Source organism: Glandiceps talaboti, chromosome 4 (assembly GCF_964340395.1).
Source record: "Glandiceps talaboti chromosome 4, keGlaTala1.1, whole genome shotgun sequence".
Classification (NCBI taxonomy): Eukaryota; Metazoa; Hemichordata; class Enteropneusta; family Spengelidae; genus Glandiceps; species Glandiceps talaboti.
In genome coordinates, this window is record NC_135552.1 from 17590085 (window position 1) to 17613465 (window position 23381).

The 23381-nt window shown below is 35.3% G+C and overlaps 1 protein-coding gene across 2 annotated transcripts in view; it reads right to left on the minus strand.

Annotated features, from left to right (window-relative positions):
• Positions 1 to 18665, minus strand: part of LOC144433939 (protein FAM117B-like) — a 60235-nt gene extending 41570 nt beyond the window's left edge. For both annotated transcript variants that reach the window (XM_078122350.1, XM_078122349.1), the window contains exon 1: positions 18266 to 18665. In XM_078122350.1, the coding sequence (XP_077978476.1) occupies positions 18266 to 18524 (259 nt within the window). In that variant the 5' untranslated portion in view covers positions 18525 to 18665. The remainder of the gene's footprint in view (positions 1 to 18265) is intronic.
• Positions 18666 to 23381: the final 4716 nt, after the last annotated feature.

Below are 23381 nucleotides of genomic sequence, written 5' to 3' on the forward strand. Positions count from 1 at the left end.
TACTATGGTTGCAATGTTCAGTACTTCAAAAATTAAATACAACTTTGGACTTATTTGCTTCACTGCATGTAGGACAATTTCAATGCCTTTGATGGTTGTCAAGACTATATAATCTTTCTATATGTACATGTATGTATGTATGTATGTATGTATGTATGTTTGTACGTACGTACGTACGTACGTACGTACGTACGTACATACATACGTATGTACGCATGCATGCATGTATGTATGTATGTATGTATGTGTGTGTGTATGTATGTCGTTTGTACGTACGTACGTACGTACGTACGTATGTACGCACTACGTATGTATGTAGGTAGGTAGGTAGGTAGGTACATAAAAAGTAGTACGTATGTATATGTATGGAGAAAGTTTCCTTTGCAAAAATATAGAGTTGATCTTGTATGCTAGATAATATACAGGAGAGAAATGTATGTATACATAAACGTATTTGTACACACAAACTGTGGAAACACATATACAATGTATGTCATATATTTAAAAAGGCAAAAATGAGTTAATTTGGTGTAAGAAATCTTTTAAGTTGATTTTGGTTGAGATCGTTTTCATTCCTTCTCTTATGGACATACATAATTCTATATAGTAATAGTAAATCCTCAAAATGTGTTCCCATGCAGATACAAAAGCATGACTAACAGGCCTTAGTCTACCCCCTATACGGTATTGTTACGATTTACACCTCCACACACATGGTTTAGTTAGAGACCACGTTGGCATCCAGACTAAACAGGCCTATATGCTAAATGACTAAGAAATCCATTATGTGCATAATAATGAGTGTGGAGAACATTCCTGCAACTGGTTCTCATGGATCATCAATAATTGCACCCCATGCCAGGTATACACATACATTTGTAATGATGAAGTGGGCGAAATACCAGGTCTGTGACTTTTATGCCTCTATACAAGGTGTACATGTGTGTGTACACAATGGATAACTCTAACAAAGTAAGAAAATAACCAGGTTGTCAGGTGCTTTAATACTTTCTGTTAATTTCCTAAACAACACAATTACACAAATTCAAATACTGATTCAGGATGTTAATTTCACTATTTACCAATACCTGCCTAAACTGTACAAGAAACTAAAATCTAATGAATCTAATTATCACAGAGCAACATTTCAATACTACACATTAGAATATAACTACATTTTCAATTCAAGACTCAGTATATATAATATATCAACAGTACATGTACATTGCATCAAAGCATATCAAACAAACACATGGTATTTTATTGTTATAACATGGACCCCACTGTTTGTATAAACTCAATAAACTAATAACATAACACATTCTGTATTTTCAGACTATAGTCCATTCCCCACCTGATTCCATTCAAAGTCAGATTAAACTGATCCAGAATTTGATCACTGAAGCCACTTTCTGTCCCACTAAAAAATTGAAAGATGGATTCGATTTGAATTACATTAGTGTACCTGTCCCCACACACACCCCGTTTCAATTCAAATTACGCGATGACTGTGCCACAAAGCACTATGGATCATTACCATGACGACACTCTTTCCAATTGGACTTCATGGGAAATCATGGCGTTGATGAAACTATTCATCACACAGAGGCTGAAAGAGCTCGTGGACTAATTCTTGTGAGGTGACCTACAGATTCTGACCTGAGAACGGAGTAAGATCTTGTGAACATTACATGAGTGAGTGGTCCCTCCGTTTACAAATGATTGTTGTAGTTTTGGCTACAATGGCTGTTATAGGCAAGTCAACAGCGAGATCAATAAATTTATTTATTTCCAGGATAACCAACGGGAGCTAGTCCCATTTATAGGCTCCTAAGTTTCAGTGTTAGTGTAGGAGGAAACCGAAGTACCCGGGAATACCTGTATTGTTCGGCAAGGTCAAACTGAACGACACTCTTCTTACTTAAAATGTGGTAAATTTAATAAAACCCTGAATGGGTTTGAACCCCGACTGCAGTGGTAAAGAGGCAAGTGTTTAACCACTCTGCCACCGACAACCCTGTTTCAGTGACATGGTGGCAAAAATTGACCTTGGGTTCATGATACAACAACGCAAGTGCATATAATGTCGTCCCTATTTTGTTCATGATCAAACTAATTTACCTGAGTAGTACGTTCCTTTCCAACCGGGTGTAACTGATCACGAGCTGGTTCAAATACTTTGACTCGATTCGAAATTACCACCCTGAATAGCCTTTGATCTGGATTACATTATTCAAATTTCTATACGGATTACGATGAGAGGGCAGATAAACCAACTCTGATCCGAATGAGATTTTATAATGGGGACAAGACTTATACACATCACAATGACGACTAAGGAATATGTAATTTTTTGACCTTGTATGTACTTCTATGTTACACAGCTTCTGTTACATATTTTGCATGTACACGAAATGGCAACACTTTTTTAAAACACCGTAGGAGGTGTGAAATCTTGGGCAAAAACCATTGCAAATGAACATGGCAGCACATATATATGCATGTACCTCAAGGATTTCTTTCTGATCCTCTTTAGCCCATGCAGTGTCAGTCTGGTTTTAAAACTTGGCTTTTCTGGTATTACACATGTAGCATATAGGGCTGATGTGCAAGCATTAACCTGTCCACTTGCTAACACATACTGATGAAGTGTTAATTCAAGCAAATGTTATCCCGAGCTAGTCTGATATGCTAGCCTAGTTCTAGCAGTTGGAAAATGATTCTTGAGCTGCACTAGATCAAAGCCTGACTCAGTGTCATACATACATAATATATACCCTCTGCAAAACACATGAACTGGTTAGATTTTGATCCTTGACTCTAGAAGTACAGCAAAAGCCAAATTGGCATTTTCCCAACAGGAAGATCATACCTAACAATATAAAGTCTAGACATTTGAATTGTGCCTACACGTACATGTATGATGTATTGCAGTTCTTGTATTTGTATACTCACAGGATCTTTATGACAAACAAGCCTGCCATTGTAGGTCAAATCTGATGTTGAAAAAATTGACATACTATCTATCATTATCTTTCTACATACTTCGAAAGAAATCAATGATGCTCCAATATCCAGTGTTCTCCACGAGGGGTTTTAGCAGGGTGCAGCACCCTGGTATTGAAGGCCAGCACCCAGCTTTAAATGTTTTGCGCCTTGGTATATCAGTCATGTGCCCTGTTGTCATAGTCTCCCACTTCCCGTATTGTTCTATGAACATTTGCATCCTTTGAGCACGTCCTTGCTATCATTATTTATCATGTGTTAAACCCTCTTAGAAAACAAACGCCCCAAAAACAAATGATCGATCACATCATTTCCGAAGTAAAGTGACACCGTTCCGTTGTACCATGCGATAACGTGTTTCCCCTCCACTGTCATGAATTACATGGCAAAAGTGATGCTGTAGACTTTTGACTTATTCAATGTTGTAAAAAAAAAAGTATAACACAGTCATATACCTTTTGATAAAGTGGTGATGCTGTGTCATTAGCTTTATGTTCTAATTTACTCTAAAAACACTTTTAGTTAATAGTTGGCCATTGTATATCGCAAAATTCGACCAGGGCGACTGTATACAAAATTCCAACACGGCAGATAATGACGTCACAAACTCTTGCAAGTTTTTGAAGTCCTCAAGTGTAAAGTATAGTAAGCCTCACGTATCACAAGATTTCGGCCAGATGCGACACCATATAGACATATGCAAACTTTTTGATGTTTTTTTTTTAAGTCTACTCGTCTCTGGACATTTAGTTTGAAATAATTGTAGCTTCCCTGAGAAAAATAATCATTACTGTTTGATATAATTTGAAATTTGTCTAACTTTATTGATAAAACTAATTGTTATTGTTATGCAAATCATATTACATTATGCAAATGAGCTGTCCTGCTATGAGCACAATTCGTGGAGAACACTGATATCATTTGCGATATGCAAAATATACATGGCTACTTTGGACATTTGACCTTGAAGGTCAAAGTGAAATAATAAAATTATCACCATCAGAAAGACCAGACACATGACCTGTGTCTCAATGTTGTCTTTCTTGTCAGAGCTATGTACAAATTGAGTATTTTTTTCAACAAATATAGTCAGTTTGGAAACAAATTAATATGCATACACATACCCACTGTAGTAGCTCACCTTTGTGCCAGATTTGAATCAAAACCAATTATGCTTATTTATGCTGATGTTGAACAATCTTCATCATGTTTCATGGCAATTTATAGACAACTAATACCCTGTGATATTTTGTTAAAACAGATTACAGACACAATGAACACAGACTGATACCAATATATTACAATACAAACAACACACACACCCAGTATACACTAATTATAACATTTTTGTAATTAAGTGACAGAGGAATGGCAGATTTCCATTATTCAATGGGCTGCTATGGCAACAACCTGGCAATTAATAAACTGCATATGATACATGGACAGGATCTTTATGTATGACCACTGACCAGATCATAATCTATGCAGTGTTGTGCATATCATAACCATGTGTACAGGTTGACTATGTCTGTACACTGTGACTTTAATATACAATAATTCATAACATGTTCTTACGTTTAGGTTATAATAAGAAGTAAATGCAAAATTATACAATTCTATGGTCTCTGTGTCTTCCTAAGTTAAATGTTTCTTTCAAGATCTGTATGTACAAGTTTTTCTACAAACATGGTTACTGTTGTTGACTAGTTAATCTTGGTTGGAACAACCCCATCTACTACCAATATCAATGTTTTAATTATATTTTTTGAAAGACGCTTCTTCCTTCAGATGGAAGAATGAAAAGCGTTGCAGTACTTCTAGGACCAGCACATCTTTAACATGACATGACATGTATTTGTAACACGTTGACAAAAGCTTTCTGGACACAGGGTCAGACAAACACAAATATGTACAGATGGAAAGCTGCCAACTAGTACATATTGTTTCACCTGATACTGGATCCCATCATCATGCTAAAATTGGACTTTACGTATTATATTTCACTATTGGCTTCACTATCCATGTCACATTAAAGAATGGCCTGTTTAGTAACAAATATATATTGATTATATTAACAAATAGCAAGATGATAGCAATACAAATGTATTCTAATGAAATCATCCGTACAGAAAAAAAGAAGAGAAAATTGGCTGCATTAGAGTTTTGTTGTGTGTAAACAGTGAAATGAGATCACCATGACATGTTTATCTTTGAGTTGATTTGCAAGTTTTGTATTGAATACAATGCAGCTACTTAACATTGAGCTTTAGTTTTGAAAGCGTTACATGGATGCATTCATATACTGTATGTAATATGGGTATATTGAATGACTTACTAATTTTCTGCCTGACAGAGTGTTTTTAACATGAGGGTTACACATGTCAATGGTTCCAATATAAGTTTAGATGAACAATCCACTGTGAAAGGGGTTTGTATGTTTTCTATACGCACCATTTCTGCGCACTGATCCTTAGTTGTACTGTTGTATATGAAGAAAGGATAGGATTTGGGGAGTGGTGGGTAGACTTAGTCAGACTTTGAAGTTTGTCACACCAAATATATCTAATTTACACATCTTATCTATTCTACGCTTTATTTGCAAGGTACTTTATCTATACATGTACATCTGGATGGAAATTTAAAAGTCCATAATCCTCCCACAGCTATTATCTTTTAAATGGACTTGACTTGATGAGGGACTTGTACCTTACAAGAGAGAATCATAATGGTTATAAATTTTTACTTTTAAATTTTTTAGAACATTACATTATAATTGATCGCAAAATATATTCTACATGATGTCTGTGTAGTACGAAGTACCCCCTTCCCCACCAAATGTTTATCCTACTCGTTTTGGCCAGTAAATATGTACAGGAAAGACCATTCCACATCAGTCTCATTTTAAATAGACTTTCACCCCTAGGATATGTGTAACTATAAGTTAACATGCATGAACCAGGTTCAACAAAAAATATGGAATATACACAGCGCATTTATGTTATGACGACAACGCATATCTACGTATTCGAAATGAATCAAAATTTTAAAAATGGACATTCCTTTGCCCAATTTTTTTTATATTACTGGTGATGGTATAATTATATTATTCCTCACTGTTTTTCTTCATTCAGCTGGAAAATACTTCTCACCTAGGGGTTGTCGTGACTCGTAGTGACAAAGCCCCTATTGGTCACTCGTATTTTCCTTGACTGAGTGAAGAAAAAATATTGGGGTATAATATCTAAATGTCAATTTCCAAAACATAATTTGTATGATACATTTCATATACTCTGAGCAGTGATTGGCAGGGTCATACTTTGTATTTTGAAAAGCTCAAAGGAGCTGTGCAGCCATGGCCAGTAATTTGGTTGCTTCAGTTCAGATCTTGCAACGTGTAATAATTAATAGGTATCAAATCATGTTTTGTTGTTATTTGAGAACAAACAGCTGCTTTTCATATTAGGCTATTTTTTCCTTCACACATGGAGTGAAGATATACAATTTATATGGAGTTAATAACAAAAGCCTTTAGAGGGCTACACACCATTAATTTATTTCATCTTTCACTTCTACATTCATCTGATCCATGTAAACACAACTTGAAGAATACATTAAATGAAACAGCATTCTCCTATTTTCAGAATATTAATACACAGATCATTAAGCCAGTTATACATACTGACAGATTGGTTGTTTTTCACAATTACAAGACCTGCTTAACTAGGACCCCGTGCAGCTCTGATAATATTACCATCTCAAATTTAACAACATGTCCACACAGTTTTGTAGACTGGTATGAAAAACTATCACTTCTTCTTGTTACACAGGTACATAATGAGTATAAGGTTGTGGCAAACAATTGAGGTCAGGTCTTTCAGTTTTACTTGCCACTGAGAATATTATCACACATCACTCTTGATATTGGCATTCTGCCAATTCCATAGCATACTTTATACCATTAGAATTGTTACTATGTTCCTGTTTGCTTTCTATTTTATTGTTACATTCCTAACATTATATAACACAGAACTACTAATCCTTTACTGATCCTATCATCAAATTAGCATGTCTGAAAAAAAACCCACCAAGAATAGTTAAAAAATTGAAAAATTGAGAATATGCTGTCCACAATGAGATGATCATTTAGCAGATGAAATACAGAAGACAGGTTAGAATGTTTTGGTAATATGCCAGCTTATCATAGTCAGTTCAAGGTTTCACCATTCATTACAGTGTTGTGTTCAACTTCTTGGAATCATGCCAACTTGTGAAATAATTTATCTTTTTGGTAATAAATGGTAAAAACAAATAAATAATGCTGTACACCGTTGGAATTTGTAGTAAATACCCATCAATGACAGCTGTTTTCTATGAGAGCCACTAACTCATTCTGACCCCTGATAAATTTTACACAAACCTTTACTTACCAGGACAAACATTCTCCAGAATATACACCCCAAACACAAACACAGGCTGGAGAAACCAACAAAAAGTAATTATAGCAATACCATGATAAAAGTATTGTGTGTTAGCTAATGTACTTCAAGTGTGAAAGTGGTGTTGTACATAGAATGAAGTCTGTATTCTTTTCTTCACCATTTTTTTTCTGCTCTGGCGTTGCTGCAGGCCTTATAATCCTGTAATGGCTAGGCATGGCAGCTTTATGTCTTTCGGCTTAAATGGTTTTCATTTCTGTCTTCAGATTACTATGATAAATGTCCTGTATCTTAAATCTTTATTTACTACATGTTAACAACTATATCGTTAATAAAAAAAAAGAGAAGAGAGATAGACTGCAGATTCTTGGTACATATACAATGTACAGGTATCTGTTTTCTTGTGGATTTGTTAGTTTGGCATAGGAGTTAGTCAAACATGTTTTTTGATAAGTAGACAATACCATAGATATTATCTTTTAGAAATAACCTGCATTTGATATTGCAAAACAGACTGTTGGTTTTATAAAACTTGAATTTCCACATATCCAAGAACACATGCAGCACATGAAGCAATTCATTGCATGTAAAACATTGTACTATGGGGTGGTTATAAACCAGCAACGAATGTCAGTTGAATCACCTGTCCACTCTATCTATGTTGGGGTCATCACCTCCCTGCGGTAAACTAAATGGATTCAGTTTTTTCAAAGGTGTGGTCAATAATCAAATTCAATTAGTTAAACGATTTGAGTTTCTCAACGTCCAGTCTGTTCATGCTGAAGGACAAGAGAAACTCTGACTCAATGGTGATGGTCAGTGGGAATACCTTGTTTGAGCAGCTTTCAGATTGGAAATATCAAACATGGTACAGATCTTCAACCCGACTGACATGGACATGCAATCGCTTAGAATTGCATCATCAATTGCGACCAGAGTCAACTTCAATGTGTCCACAATCACAAATTAAAATCAGAGTAAAACTCAGTCCCGACTTCAACCACCCTCTCACACACCAACACTAACCTCACCCACCAGACACAGGGCTGACTTGCTATTAAACTGTTCACAATTGAATTTTAAGTCTAAGAAAGACAAAAAGAGACTCTACAGCAGCTCAAAGTGTGCAGTACGGTGAACCCATATATATTGGTGCAAAATTTACTTTGATTACGTGAAAGAGTAATGTTTGGAAATTTCAAAGCAATAATACTACAGTACAGCAACCAGAATAGTTCAACAAGCAACAAATCATACATTCTCACAAACCAGAGCATTTCGTCCATGACACTGTGAAAATCTGCGATGTGTTTTGGACGCTGCCGTAAAAGAGGCTGTGGATTACGACGATGCAAATTATAGGGGAAAACATAGTATGTGGCGGCTGTTGCTACTTGCAGGAAATCTGATTTTCTGGAATAAGCCAGGTCACTGAGGTGACATGTACAGCTATGCGATTATGAATTTGCACAAGACAGGTGAAGGTTTCAGAAGCACTCTGTCATATTTGATGAGTTGCTATTCTCTCCCTCGTTGCTGTCACATGTGTAACCACATCATTACATGTACAAATATGCACTGCTACATTTATCTGACCACAGTCTGGAGGCTATTTGTAGCATCAAATCTAACGATCTCTCTTAATCTCAAGATCTCTCTTCCCCTCAATCAGAAACCCTGAACCAAAAGTTGTTCAAGCAAATGAGTGAACCCCAACAGTAAAATTATGTAAACAATGTATAGGTTGTCCCCTGATCAGACAAATGTACATGTACCATATTTTGACATAATCTACATGTAACTGTCCCAAATGTCCCAAATAAACACCAACTTACTATTGGGCTGAATTCTGTGATTGATTGACAAAGACATGATTGGTGTTAATGAGTGTGTGGATGGCTCATTTGAATTTGAAATTTCATCCCAGCATCTCATTCAGCTAGACAGGAAACGAGATTCAAAGCCATAGATAGCCTCTAGACTAGACTGACCAAGCCATGTCAGTCCAGTCACATTTTGTATTAACTAAAATATAAGATGAAGGCCAACATCTGACATATTTGTCAACTGAACAGGAATCTTTTCTTGCAAGTTTCAACACAACTTAGAATGCCGATACCAAATCTGTAGAAAAAGACAACTATACGAGGAACTTGAGCTGAACAACACGGATTCCTATTTACATCAAAGCATTGCATTATACCATGACACAGGAGAAGTTTCCTGTATATGGGCATCACAATGACAGTCATTCATTCAATATTTTCTACCAGAACTTCAGAGGGACTTTTCCAGGAAATACCTATCTGCCAGTCAAAGGCAACTCCAACTTGAGCACACAGTCATGTACAAGTATAAATTATGTATTTGGTTGGTCATGTATGATGCTGTTCTCAGTCAGAGATTTAGGCTTCATTAACATGCCACACACAAGACCACCTGGGGTCTCTGTCAATGTAGAGGTCATCCACTATCTAAAACATACTATATGCAAATTTAGGCTTAATTACCATATTAAACAAGAACATCTGAGACTTTCATCAGTCTGATAAGATCAACACCCCAAGAGGTCATGCACCACTTCAAATATACTACCAGTATGTGCAAGGGTCCACATTTCCTTACTATATTACAAATAGGAAACTGAAAATCTAGGGTATGAAATGAGGATTAGGAATGTCCATACCATGACAGAGTAGACCAAGTACACCAAACGATTTGGTATAACATTATCAATACAATTAATTATAAACCAAACATCTGGAATATTTGTATAATCAGGCTTGAGTGATCAATTCCACCAGTTGCAAGTGTAATAGTTCACAAACACTGTCACAAAGGAATTCCTATACAAGTGGCAAAGGTGCATTTGAGAACATAAATTCTTCAAAGGAACCAAACTGCACCTTTCCAACCTTTCTAACCTAGATACGCAAATGAAGGTGATATTTTTATTACATTAGGTGTAATATTAATCATCACATACACCCTAATATTCCCAGTGAGACGTCAAAGTAAAGTAAAATAAAATTGATATATTTTCACAATACTACACTGATGTCAGACGTATTAGTACTAGTAACTTACGTCAGAACTACATTTGTACTTTCAGTTTGTCATACTGTACCAGCCAAGCATGAACTACATGCATGGCGATGATGTTAATATGTAAATTAAAATTGGGATTCAAAATATCACATTTTTTTTGGTTTTCACAACATGGTTTCCTTTCCTATCCATGGGTTATGAATATCGGACATCCTTGTCAGTCAAAGTAAACAGTAAACAAGCACAGCTTGTACTGTCACATTGCTTTCTATGCAACCATCATCCGTGTCAACAACAACACTTTCATCCTTACATTATAATTCGAACACACTGTTGCCAGCATCAAGCAGCCATGACTGTAGCTCGCACAGCAGCAGCAATGTGTACCTGGGCAACGATGGATAACTGACTGCATATTGAACATAACCATTATAGATTTTGCTGGCACAGCGAGCAAATTAAATTGTAGTACATCTCAGAATGCAGTGGTATGATCCACTGATATCACTGCCGTCAGCTGGAGCCCCTTCACTTTATTATGAAATAAGTGTATGATCAAAACAAAATAATTTCAATTTTAGCACAAAAATGAAGATTATCATCAAAATGAAGGCAATTATTGTCTGTGTATATGATAACAAAATAATCTCCTGATATTTCTGATTTGTTTGACATCAGTTCGGACGAGAGTTTTTTTTTCGAAGCTACATGTATATCCTTCCTCGCCCACATGTATCCGTTGGCGCAGAGGGATAAGGGAGAAAAACTCATCCTCAATGATGTTACACTCATCCAAAAAACAGTGTGTTTGATCAAATAACAATGATTACTAGAAATAATCCCCAGAAAGTGTTTATTTGGAAAGTAATCATGGTGTTTCTGTCCATCCTGTCATGTCACAATAGCAAATAAATATTATTATAAAAATATTATTATTATTATATTACAGACAGAAAAACAGGAGTAAAACTGAATGATGAGTATGCAAATTTAAAGTCCTGAGAATAATATTGACAATACATTGATTTATTTGAACAAGTTGTGCAGGGTACAAATTCCCCTCCCTTCCTTCCAAAGTTCCTACTATAAACAAAATATGATTTTTTTTATCAACCACCCTCACATGGGATGCTACTCAAGCTCAAAATGTAATATAGCCTCACTTGAGAATAAAATCATGGTTTCTTGACAAAAGTGAACATTTCAACAAGTTTTGTTGGTGAAGTAAGTGAAGTCACAAGAACACTGTGACCAGTAGTAGCCTCACAAACACAAACACAAACACAAACACAAACACAAACACAATCACAAACAAAAACACAAACACAAACACAAACACAGGTTTGAAATAAGTATTTGACATTTTGAAAACATCTCTATGTAATGTAATCAATAAGTAGCTCCTAAAAATTGACTACATGATTTAGCGTTTTCAATTATTAACGTTTTTTCAAGAAGTGTCTGCCTGAAAACACAGGACATATATTTCTAACAAAAAAAACATAAATTATTACACTTCTCTATAATTATATCATGATGTATTGACTTTGCATGTACATGTACACATTTGTATGACCTTTCAGATCAAGGCAAAGGTCAACAGGAATATTTTGATCAAGAAGAACAATATCTGGATTTGCTGCATCTACTAGAGCAAAATTCTATCATAACTCATCATACTCTACAAATATTTCAGTATTTTTGTTGTTGTTTTTACAAATTTAGTCAAACTGGATTCCAACAAGGTGCAAATAGCCATTAGCCACTGTAAGTCATATTGCTATGAGACCTGTCTGATCATATAGATTGATCAGCTGTGCACGGCAAAATAACAGAGGAATAAGTCAGACAAACTTCAAATGATAGGATAACCAATTTTGATATATCTCCTCCACAAATTTCCATCAGCTGCAAACACTGACTAATACAGAGAAGTTATACTTATGACCCACAGGTACATGTACATAAAATTTGTATATACTACCACTACCCATTGTGAAACAACTCAATATGGCGACATAAAATGAACTATGACTTCATCGCGTTGAGATACCATTTTCAAAGCTTATAAAATAATGACTGTAACCTTTTCACAAAGTAGATAAACTGCCTATTATTGCATGATCATCATTTCATCTTATATACATGTAAGTTCATTTGAAAGCAAGAAACTAGGACAAATAAACTCCATGCACACAAACAAAACTCATTTGCAGGTAATTTATATCATTACATTTGTCAATTCTGAAATATTCAATAAATAGCATACACTTTTACAGCCCACGACATGATAATATTACTTGGCTGAAAATTTTCGTGTTTATTTATGCTATAACAATGGTACTGTAACAGTTTGAATGAAGATATATTTTTAGGCTATTAAAACCAACAGAAAGACAACCACTTTATATTATATACACGAACTGATACTGAGATTTTAATTTTACAAATTTACAAGACCTTCTGTTTATAATTTCCCATTAATATACCAGGTAATATCCTGGGCACTGGATGGTTATCTACATACTTGTATCTGACTTATACCATGTAACAATTTGGTGGCACACACCTCTATAATTCCTCCACCTTTGTCTTGAATCATTTGTTATACAAATCTGGTGATTTTGAGGGAAGAGGGATAATTTTCTTGTACATCATAACTAATTGCTGATGAAAAATGTGACTGATTTGAATGGAAATAAGACTAAAATTGGTATACATACAATACCTACAACATAACTATCAGTTATCAACTGGTTTATGCAAAAACACAGAACAATGCTGGGCTGTGGTTGCAACTTCTTTTTATTTCATTCACATTTTCCCAGTGTCTGCAGAGTAACCAACACATACAAAACCATTGAATTTACTCAGGCCTTTCAAAGTGCCCTACCTTGATTTCTATAAGTTGACAAAGAAAATACATCCACACTGGACAAGCATAAAGTATATTTGTTATCATAGCTACCACCTCATGCCCCTGGAAAACTTGGGTAAAACAAAATGGCTGATGGGGTGTGAACCTGCACGTATTTTACTATTAGACAAGGCCTAAAAACCGCAAAATCAATATCTACAAAGAGTTGTGGAGTCCAATTTCAACAATGCATTAGGTTGCCGGCCACATTGTGGTTACCAAAGTGGTAATTGATTGTTGTAATTCTTACACACATCCTTGATAAGTACAGGATGAAAATATACCCACATGCTTCTACATGACTGAAACTCCTACAAAGAAATGGGGAAAGGGAGGAGTTACACATTTAACACACTCATGAGCATTACCTAGCATGACAAAATGTGGTTACCATTTTGAAAACTGATCTGAGCACATTTTACACACCTATTGGGTTATTTACTATTCTAGTGACATGATCTTGATCAGCAAGATCGAACAGTTTTATATCACTCCTTGAAAGAGAAAGAATACCACTAACAAACACATCATTATGAGTGGAAAATGTATGTTAGTATAAATATGCCAAATGTTGTAATGCTGTTACCAACTTGGTTACATCCTGAATCACTACAAATGTTACATAATGCTACAGTAACACAGTCAAAAGTATGGGATCATGCCATGGAGAGGGGGGGTTTGGGGGTTGGGTTATTCAACATTATTCAAAATTTTGTCACGCTGTGCCAGTTTCACAGGCTTTCAGAATGGTGTACACTGTCCAAACAAAATGCATGGTGGCAAACACATTAACAGCAACAACATCCATGTAAGCCATACATGTAAGCTACAACATACTGAATTCACACTCAGCAGAGAAACAGACACATAATCTTCATTGCAAAAACCCAACCACACAGTGGTGTCTTCTTTCTCCATTGTTTAGTTATGATGTTGTAACATGTGAGCAAACTTTCAGAACGGTCTGAAAATAAGACTAGAGTACAATATACTGCTGTAAATCATACCACCAGTTTTTACAATTTCAAATATATTTCTCAAAGAACCACACCTAAAATTTAGGAAATCACACGATGCTAGTACTTCAAGAAACATAATAATTTCAATTCCGATTCCAAATCATTTTGGAATTCACAAACGCATGCATGTATACATGTAGGTCTTGCTTATTTTTTCTTTTCTAAAAACCTCACTAATACAGAATGATTAACTGACTTGGTTCATCATACCCTGCAAATCAGACTTGTCTGCAATGAAAGGCTTTAAATAGTCATTCATGTTTTGGTTGAAGGAGCATGTACATGTAACATGTGGATGTTTCTGTGTGAAAGGTTTGCAACATATGGCCAACAGGAAATTTACATGTTTCTGTGACTTGTTCTCAGCTAAGTTGGTGTATTCAAATATTTTAATTTGTCAGCACTAATTCCTAACCAGGGTTGTGGCCTACTAAAAGCTATTATGTGTGGTAAAATAAAAACGATGGCAAAGACTATCAAAAGAGACAGAGAAAAGCAGTTGAGAAGAAAGCTATACAAAAGTTACTCTTATCCAAACTAGCAATACACTGACTGGCAGCCTACATGTACTGTAATGTGTGAGGTAAAAATATTACTTGGTGATATATTTCATCACAACTGAGTTGGGGATGTTAGGTGTATTCATAATAAAGAAACCAGATTCAGTAGGGTAAATCATCCAGCCAGATGATTGTGACTTGATGTTAGGCAATCATGGACATTTTCAAATAATTACACGTCAGCCAAACATGTGCTTGCCATGAAGCCCTTCAATGTCATTCAGACCAATCCTATTTAAAATGATTTGTTGGAACATTTCATGTACAGCATTCCTTTATCTACCTCGTCCCACTGTTTTTTCTGATGCAAACTCACAAATTTCTTGAGTACCAAACAATGTAACTAACATTTCAGGATTTATAGCAAAAAGTAATCAACAATCTTCAGATAATCATATTCATAATGATCGAGATATTCATTTTTCAACATCCATTTGATAGGAAGGTACATGTATCATCAGAATGTCATGTGAAATGAAAACAACAACGAGACCCCGATTCCAACCAGCTCAAGACCAGTTTTATGTCAAAGTACGGTGATGACAGCAACTGAGCTACATGGGTAGACACCACTTTGAAAGTCACTAGCAGGAATACAACTCATGATAACCAAGGTCATTTGTGCAGCAACATGCCAATGACAAAAACTTCTTATGTAGTTTATCTATTCCACATAATCTTACTATTACTTATAATCCCACACTCAACAGAGTTACAACAGTAATACAACAGAAAGGCACTGTTATATAACTGTAGCGTAAAAGCCGAACATGCATGAAGTTTGCAAACTGAAGTCTTTGGAATCATCAAATCTTATAAATGATCCAGGGTGTACCTTAACCATTTTCTTTACTCAAGTATTTCACTGTTCCAATGTCACCAGGCATTATTTTTGCATAGGTACTCCTAACTTAGGAGAACTTGCACGATTTTCATAATTTGAAAAGAGGTTATTGTGTTAGGTAATACTACTATGTCTATTGTCTGTGTCTTGATACTGTAAACACAAAAGAGTTCTATTTAGTATTTAAAGCTGTGTGATGATTGTTTCATTCAAATGTGGAACACAGTTACACTTATGGTATCAGTCACAAAATAAATGGATTTCATTTTGAATGGTGACAGGCGTTCATTGCTTCAACATTTCAACAACTTTGCAGGTATGATAAAGAAACATATTATATGGTAAAAATTAAAACTGCCATATGCTGCATCATCGGAAGTTCTCGAAGTTCTATAAATTATATTTGGATTTTTGCAATTTGATAAATGAACAGCTTGAAATATAAAAGACATTTTTACATCTGCACCATTAATAAACACTGTATTGTTTAACTACATTATTTGTGTACAATTTCATAATCTTTCATACCATTATTTTGCATAACATAACAGTCACAGAAATAATTCATGCTAAGGCCTAAAAAAGATAATTGTTTGGTTCCGGTTACCCGACCCCACCTAGCTTTTCACTGCCGACCCTAAACTTTTTCGAGAAAAAAATAATAAAATCGCAAAAATCAACTTTAAAATATAAAAATGTTCTTCCAATCTGTAATGGCTGTACATCTGATAGGAAGAAATAAACAACACAGAGACCATTTTGAAAACAATGAAAAACCTAAACTAGACACACATGAAAAAAAATATAATAAAATAAAAAATCTACCTACCCCACCTATTCTACAATTGAGTGTAATAGGAACCACACAATTTTTTTATTAGGCCTAATGAAGAAAGATGATTTTAAAACCTTTCACATTCCTACTCCTTAAAAAATCAGATTTGCCCCTGGATTAAATGGGTCCCTGGGACACCAAGAACCTTGGGACAAGAGTCTCTAGGGAGACTACATCTCAACACCAATTCTCAACCAATACCACCAACATGTCATTACAGTAAAGTCTGTTACATGTTATCTGATGCAGGATAAAATTAAACAAACTGTGTAACAGATTGACTGCCTTACTGCCAGACAAGACTTCTTGTGCTGTGCTACAAATGCTACATTTTGTTTGATAAGAGATAGATAGTGAAAAAGTGAGTCTCTGTGCCATTCTACCTTACATAATATTAGGGGAGTCTCACAAGGACCCAATTTCATTTACTTGTGTTGCATTTGCATACCTCACTTTGGTCACTGCAAATGATAGTGGGGTTTTTTTTTGTATTAGTTCCGAACTTAAAATAATTTACCAAGTAATAGTAGTATAAAGGTTAGTGTTGATTCCATTGTTTACAAGCTGACACTAACAATCAGTATACAATTGCATACAACTTATTCCTACATGTAATCTTTTGTACATATGTTATGAAATTATTTAAGTATATAAGCAAGGAATCACCCTGGGGAAATCAATAAACTACAATGCGTTCTAACTTCTACAGCCAAGTCATTTCGTATTTTTCTAACAAAATGACGACTATATAGTTAGCATACATATCGGTTTAATGCCTATGATCTTGGTTTCCAGATGGCTGCAGATCAATGGATGACAATATTATGATAAACAAATATGCAACTTCATCAGAAATGCAACAAAAACGTTTATGTACAAAATGAAGTTACTGTAGTATATTACTTTACAGCTTGTATCATCTTTAATTCAAATGGCACTTTCTACTTTTTCCTCAACACAATAACCATCGTTTTAAATGACATTCCGTAAAATCACAACAAAATTAGTTTTAATGTTGAAAAACAGGCAATATTTCACTCCAGGAGAGAAAACCTTTCAATAAAACAAGTCACACTCAGATTTGATACCTCCCATAATTTCACGTTGATGGAGGACCATTTGACAACGAGTGCTTATGAGGGCGGGTTGAATAGAACGAACGACAGACCAAAGCGTAGAAATTTTTAGAAGCACCTCAGAAATTTCAATGGAGAGAAAGAAAAATATGTTTCTTTTCAAAATCGAAACCAGTTGTACAGATATATTCAACAGAATAAAAAATTACACATAACTGAAATTACTATTATGAAATGTTTCACTTCAAATCGTTCATTCTTATAGAAATCGCCGCGATCGGGTACTTATTTCTCCACTAAATATTGAAATTTTATTATTTTTATCACATGGCACCAGTTTAAAAAGAATTTGGTGCCAAATGGCACAAGAAGCTATAACTTTATGGGGGTCTCTCAGGAAATCTCTAAATTCTTCGGAAAACGAGAGAAAAATTGGGTATAGTTTGGGGATTACAACATAGAAATCAGTCAAAATGGCGACTGAAATTCAATGCAAAGAATGGCAATATTGGCATGATGCTTACCTTTGTTGAAACTTGGCGACGTTGGACTACGCCTCTCGGGCGATGTTCTGAGGTCTGGTGAACGTCTGTGTTTCACCCTATGAGTATCCGAGGCCCATAACGGCGTCGGCGATGAGGTAGGGCTGGATCGACGACCGTTACTCCGCGTTGGACTGCCTTGTCGTAGCGAAATCGGCACCAAGGTAGCTTTCATCGGCGGAGGCTTTGTTGCCGAAGGAGAAGCATTTCTCCTCGGCCTCTGAGGCGGTTGTGAGGCCATGATTATCACAAAACTAAAAAGCGAGGTAGTCTTTATGGTAAATGTCCACTTGGCAAAGTCTCAAGCTTGTAGGATAATAAGACACGCATAAAATAAAGTATTTTTCAAGCAATTTCACATACAGGCTATCTCTTCTTACTGCATCCGCCAAATGCGAGGAACAAAATATTTCTCCTGCATGCAGTATCATGTGATAGATCGTTGCGATTCCATTGGTCCCCAATCTATACATATTCATTTTTTATGCTAATACATAGAAACCCAGTGACCAGGAATCACCCTCCTGAATGACGTTACCAAGGATCTTCCTATTTTGATTGGTTGTTGCTGGCAAAGGGTCTACACTTTATTACGAGCGCTGCATAACTCTTTTACTATAGCAATATCGCGGCATAGCGTGAAGTCCGTTCCCATCGCACCTAATTTGATTTAACTAATCATCCTACGTCCTTCGGTTGTATGCGTGCGCCCTATTTTCAAATGTGCCGACTGCTTTCAATGATGTCGAAGTATACTTTATTTTTTTCCAACGTGTTTCTGTTTTATTATTCACGATAATATCATATTCTTGCCCTGGTTTAGATAATAAGATTGCAACAATTAGTTTTTTCAATAACCATTACATAATTTGGATGTAGCGAATGTATGTTGACCGTGTTTTGTTTCATGCCTTTTGGTTTTACATCAACAACGATCAATAAGAAAGTTCCGTTTGCACGTAAACTGCAGTTGACAGGAAGTTAGTCCCTACAAAAAAAGTTGCTGAGTGTGCTGTTCATGATCATACGAGACAGTAGTTTGGCACCGTGCCAATGTAGTACAAACACACAGTTTCATGACGCGAAAGCAAGTTGGCAAAATGCCAGGAATTATGAATAGGTTACACAGATATATTATTAAAATGGATGTTACTGATATATAAATGCACCGCATAATAAAATTCGCTATCGACCATTGTTATCAGAAGAAATTAAGCTGTCCACCAAACGTTCGTTATCATTTTTGCGCCTATAGAATTTGAAGTCAGGCAAATAATAAGTTCCAGGGTTGAATATTTATGACATATTTTGTCGGGTTATCTCCAAATAAGCTTATCTCTGAGAGACGGGTGATGGGATCCACCGACTCCATGGCGTTGAAACGTCGACAAAATAGTGCACTTGTTCAAAAAGTGATGGCCAAAACGTGTACTAAACTTTGCCTGTATACAGTTGTTGTTTTTAAATGCGATCCATTGGTAGGCACAGAATGTCATTTTTTTTACAAAATGTTACCAATTCATTTAAAAATCTTAAAATACTTGACTTCAACATTCTAACTATAAGTATAGTATCACAAGGTAAAAAATACCAAATGATGATATGAGTAACAGCAAAAGAAAAATAAAAAAAATAAAAGAGAGAGAGAGAGAGAAGAGAGAGAAGAGAGAGAGAGAGAGAGAGAGAGAGAGAGAGAGAGAGAGAGAGAGAGAGAGAGAGAGAGAGAGAGAGAGAGAGAGAGAGAGAGAGAGAGAGAGAGAGAGAGAGAGAGATGACAAGGCACATGAGTTCTAGTATAATTGTAATCGAAAATTACGCCTATCTATGGCCACTATCGACATCTATACTAGTATGACTACTGTCTCGGGCTGTCCAGGCAAAGTGTGGCAACCATGTCTAATTTACATGACGTACGCTCATATACACATATTCCGTAAAATGAGTGCATAAAGAAGCGAAATCAAATTATGATATGAATAACACCCAGCATCGTATGAAGTGTTGTCAATCAACTGCAGAATGTACAGGTAACACGAGCTACAGAAGCAAATATGACCTTTCACCCTGACATCGATGTCATCCGCTTAGAATCTCACATAATAATAGAGATGACATTTCGTATCATTCGGCACGATATTTTTATCCGCAAATACAAATATATTTTCGTCTTGTTTCACCATCAGCAGACAATTCTACAGGAGACAAGATGTGTATTGGCAACTTTAAGTGTTGGCGTGCAATACATCCACATTTTTTTTAAAATTTAAACTTTTTGTATAAACTTAATTCATTTTATTTTAATTAATTTTCCATTTTAGCTCTATGACCTTAAAGTAATTCCGCTGGGAAGTATTACGTGTTCGAATAAAATTCATCAATATGATGCAAATAGACCTATACCTCCAAACTATGACCACCATGAAAAAAAATGACAAGCATGCATGCAGAACTGGTAAAAGTTGTATGTATGTATGTATGTATGTATGTATGTATGTATGTATGTATGTATGTATGTATGTATGTATGTATGTATGTATGTATGTATGTATGTATGTATGTATGTATGTATGTATGTATGTATGTATGTATGTATGTATGTATGTATGTATGTATGTATGTATGTATGTATGTATGTGTGTGTGTGTGTGTGTGTGTGTGTGTGTGTGTGTGTGTATGTATGTGTGTGTGGGGGGGGGGACATGATATGGCAATTTCATGGACCGATGACTGATATTGCATGCGTGTAATTAGTCTTTGTGGACATGGTTATTAATTTTCACAAAGCTATTTTAACACATTTTAATTTGTACTTTACACCATATAGACATTGGAGACCTCTCTCCAATATCGCATATGATTTCGTCTTTTGGTCGCCCTGACAACTAAGAAATTATGCCCACGTAACTCAACTATGATATGTGTTAGTGATGATGATGACAATTAATAAAACTGTGCGAAGGTCAGTCTATGTTTGGTTCGATGAACTCAAGACATCGGCGAGTAATTATTCTCAGCGGATCATAGTATTAAAGTTTATGTAAACTTACATGTTTGTTCTATCACGTGAGTACACGTTTGTATTTCATCAAGCCTTGTCGGACACTGAATGATTTACTGCCACGCCTTGCACGCCTTGATACTGTACAGTAACAACGCCATGCCAGTGTGTCAAAGTTGCAAATATATAGAACATCAAAACTTTTGTGGACAGTGTCAATTTTTTAAAGATATCCTTGCAATAGCTATCTTGTGTTCATTTTTATTGGATAATTATATAGAATAAATACAATACATCTGTATCCTGACCTCATGTACAGGCTAGGGCGAACATAAAGCTAGTTTGATTTTTTAAAAACCCTTTGAGTTGCGTTTTGTTGAGACCATCCAGTTTCATTTGTGTACATGTATATACGTGTACTACATTTTGGGTTGGGGTGGTAACTCGTTTTAAGAACTCGAGGCAATGCTAAAGTTAAAAAAAAATTAAGGTGACTCTATGATTATACATTTTCATTACAAAATGAACCAATTTTACATTTTCGAATGTATATATATGACATGAGTATACGCAATATAAGCTTACCACTGTAGCAGGCAAAAATACAGCGTGACATCGAATGTAAATATTTCCAGGTAGCGTTGCCATGTTCCCGTATGGTAATGAGGTACATTTGTATACAAACAGGGAAAAGATTGTTACATTGTTGCAATTGTAACATCCTGCACATCATTTAATCGTTCTTTATTCTCCTTTCATACTTTTACATCAACAGGTATAAAATACTCTGAATTCCGACAAACGTCCTTGCCATCAACCATGGACTGTATGCTCCCCAGGGATTCGACGGTGATCATGTCAGGCCGTTGCGCCAATACAGGACTGTGCCAGGGGTAATACTAGTAATTGTACAGAGTTATAATTATGACATCTATTGTGGAATGCGCTTTACAAATGTCTACTATTATTACTGTTATTATATTTCCTAGAAATTGGAAACTATTACATTGACAAAGCAAGGTTTTAGGCAGTGTTAATCGTGGCGCCATGTATGATATTATATATACCTGTTTTTAAATTTATTACACTTTCTAGTAAATTACTTTAACAATTACATGATAGTGTTATCATATTCTTGCATGCAAGTCAGGTGCTTCTCGTGGATGACAAATTGATATTTATTTTGGATTTTTAATTCATAAAACAACTCTACTATGTTTTTTTTACTTGAAAAAAAAGTGTGAAACAACATATACTAAATCCTAAACATTAAATTTAAAAAAAAAAGTATTTACTATTGTATGTACAATAACAAACTTTTTTTACACTTTTTTTTAGCTTTTTGCAATTTATTAAGTTACAAACATGGATTTGGTTGATGTTGTTTCACATTATTTTTTTCGAGTAGAGTTGTCTTAAGAATTAAAAATAAATTAAAATAATTAATCATTATTCTATAGAACACTAGTAACCCACTCCACCCCATCCCAAAAGCAAGAATATATCACAAGACGTGTATATTAATTCCTAAACGACCAGCAAATATAATAGCTAGTTCTTGATATGAGCTATTCAGAGCTTGCAAATAGTGTGAACACGATGACTGCTACACGTACACAGTCAGAAATATCACATCAGTTTCATGTATGGCCAGCCCTGTTTCTTGATTTAGTTTTACGCTGTCCTTTAAAAGTTCAGTTAAGCAAGGAACCTAAGTATTTTTTTTTTATAATCCTAAATTACAATTTTCATATTCTAACTCTCAAAAACTTCTTTTAGTTATGTTATTTATAAGTTAATCCTCGAAAGTTTACCATACTCGACATTTTCGATCCAACACACTACAATTTTCACATTATAGTTCGCGCGCAATAATCATATCACATTTAAGTTTATAACAGAATGGATGTATAATTTTCATATTCTAGTCCCCAAGAACATTTGTGCTTGGATTTTATAATACACACCATTGTGTTTATTTGGTGTGTAGTTCACTAAACGACCTGATATACGTACAAGGTTTGCTCTATGATATACTGTGTAGATCACTAAAAGACTGGGCATGTACAATTTCGTATAACTGAACAAAGAAACACAAGT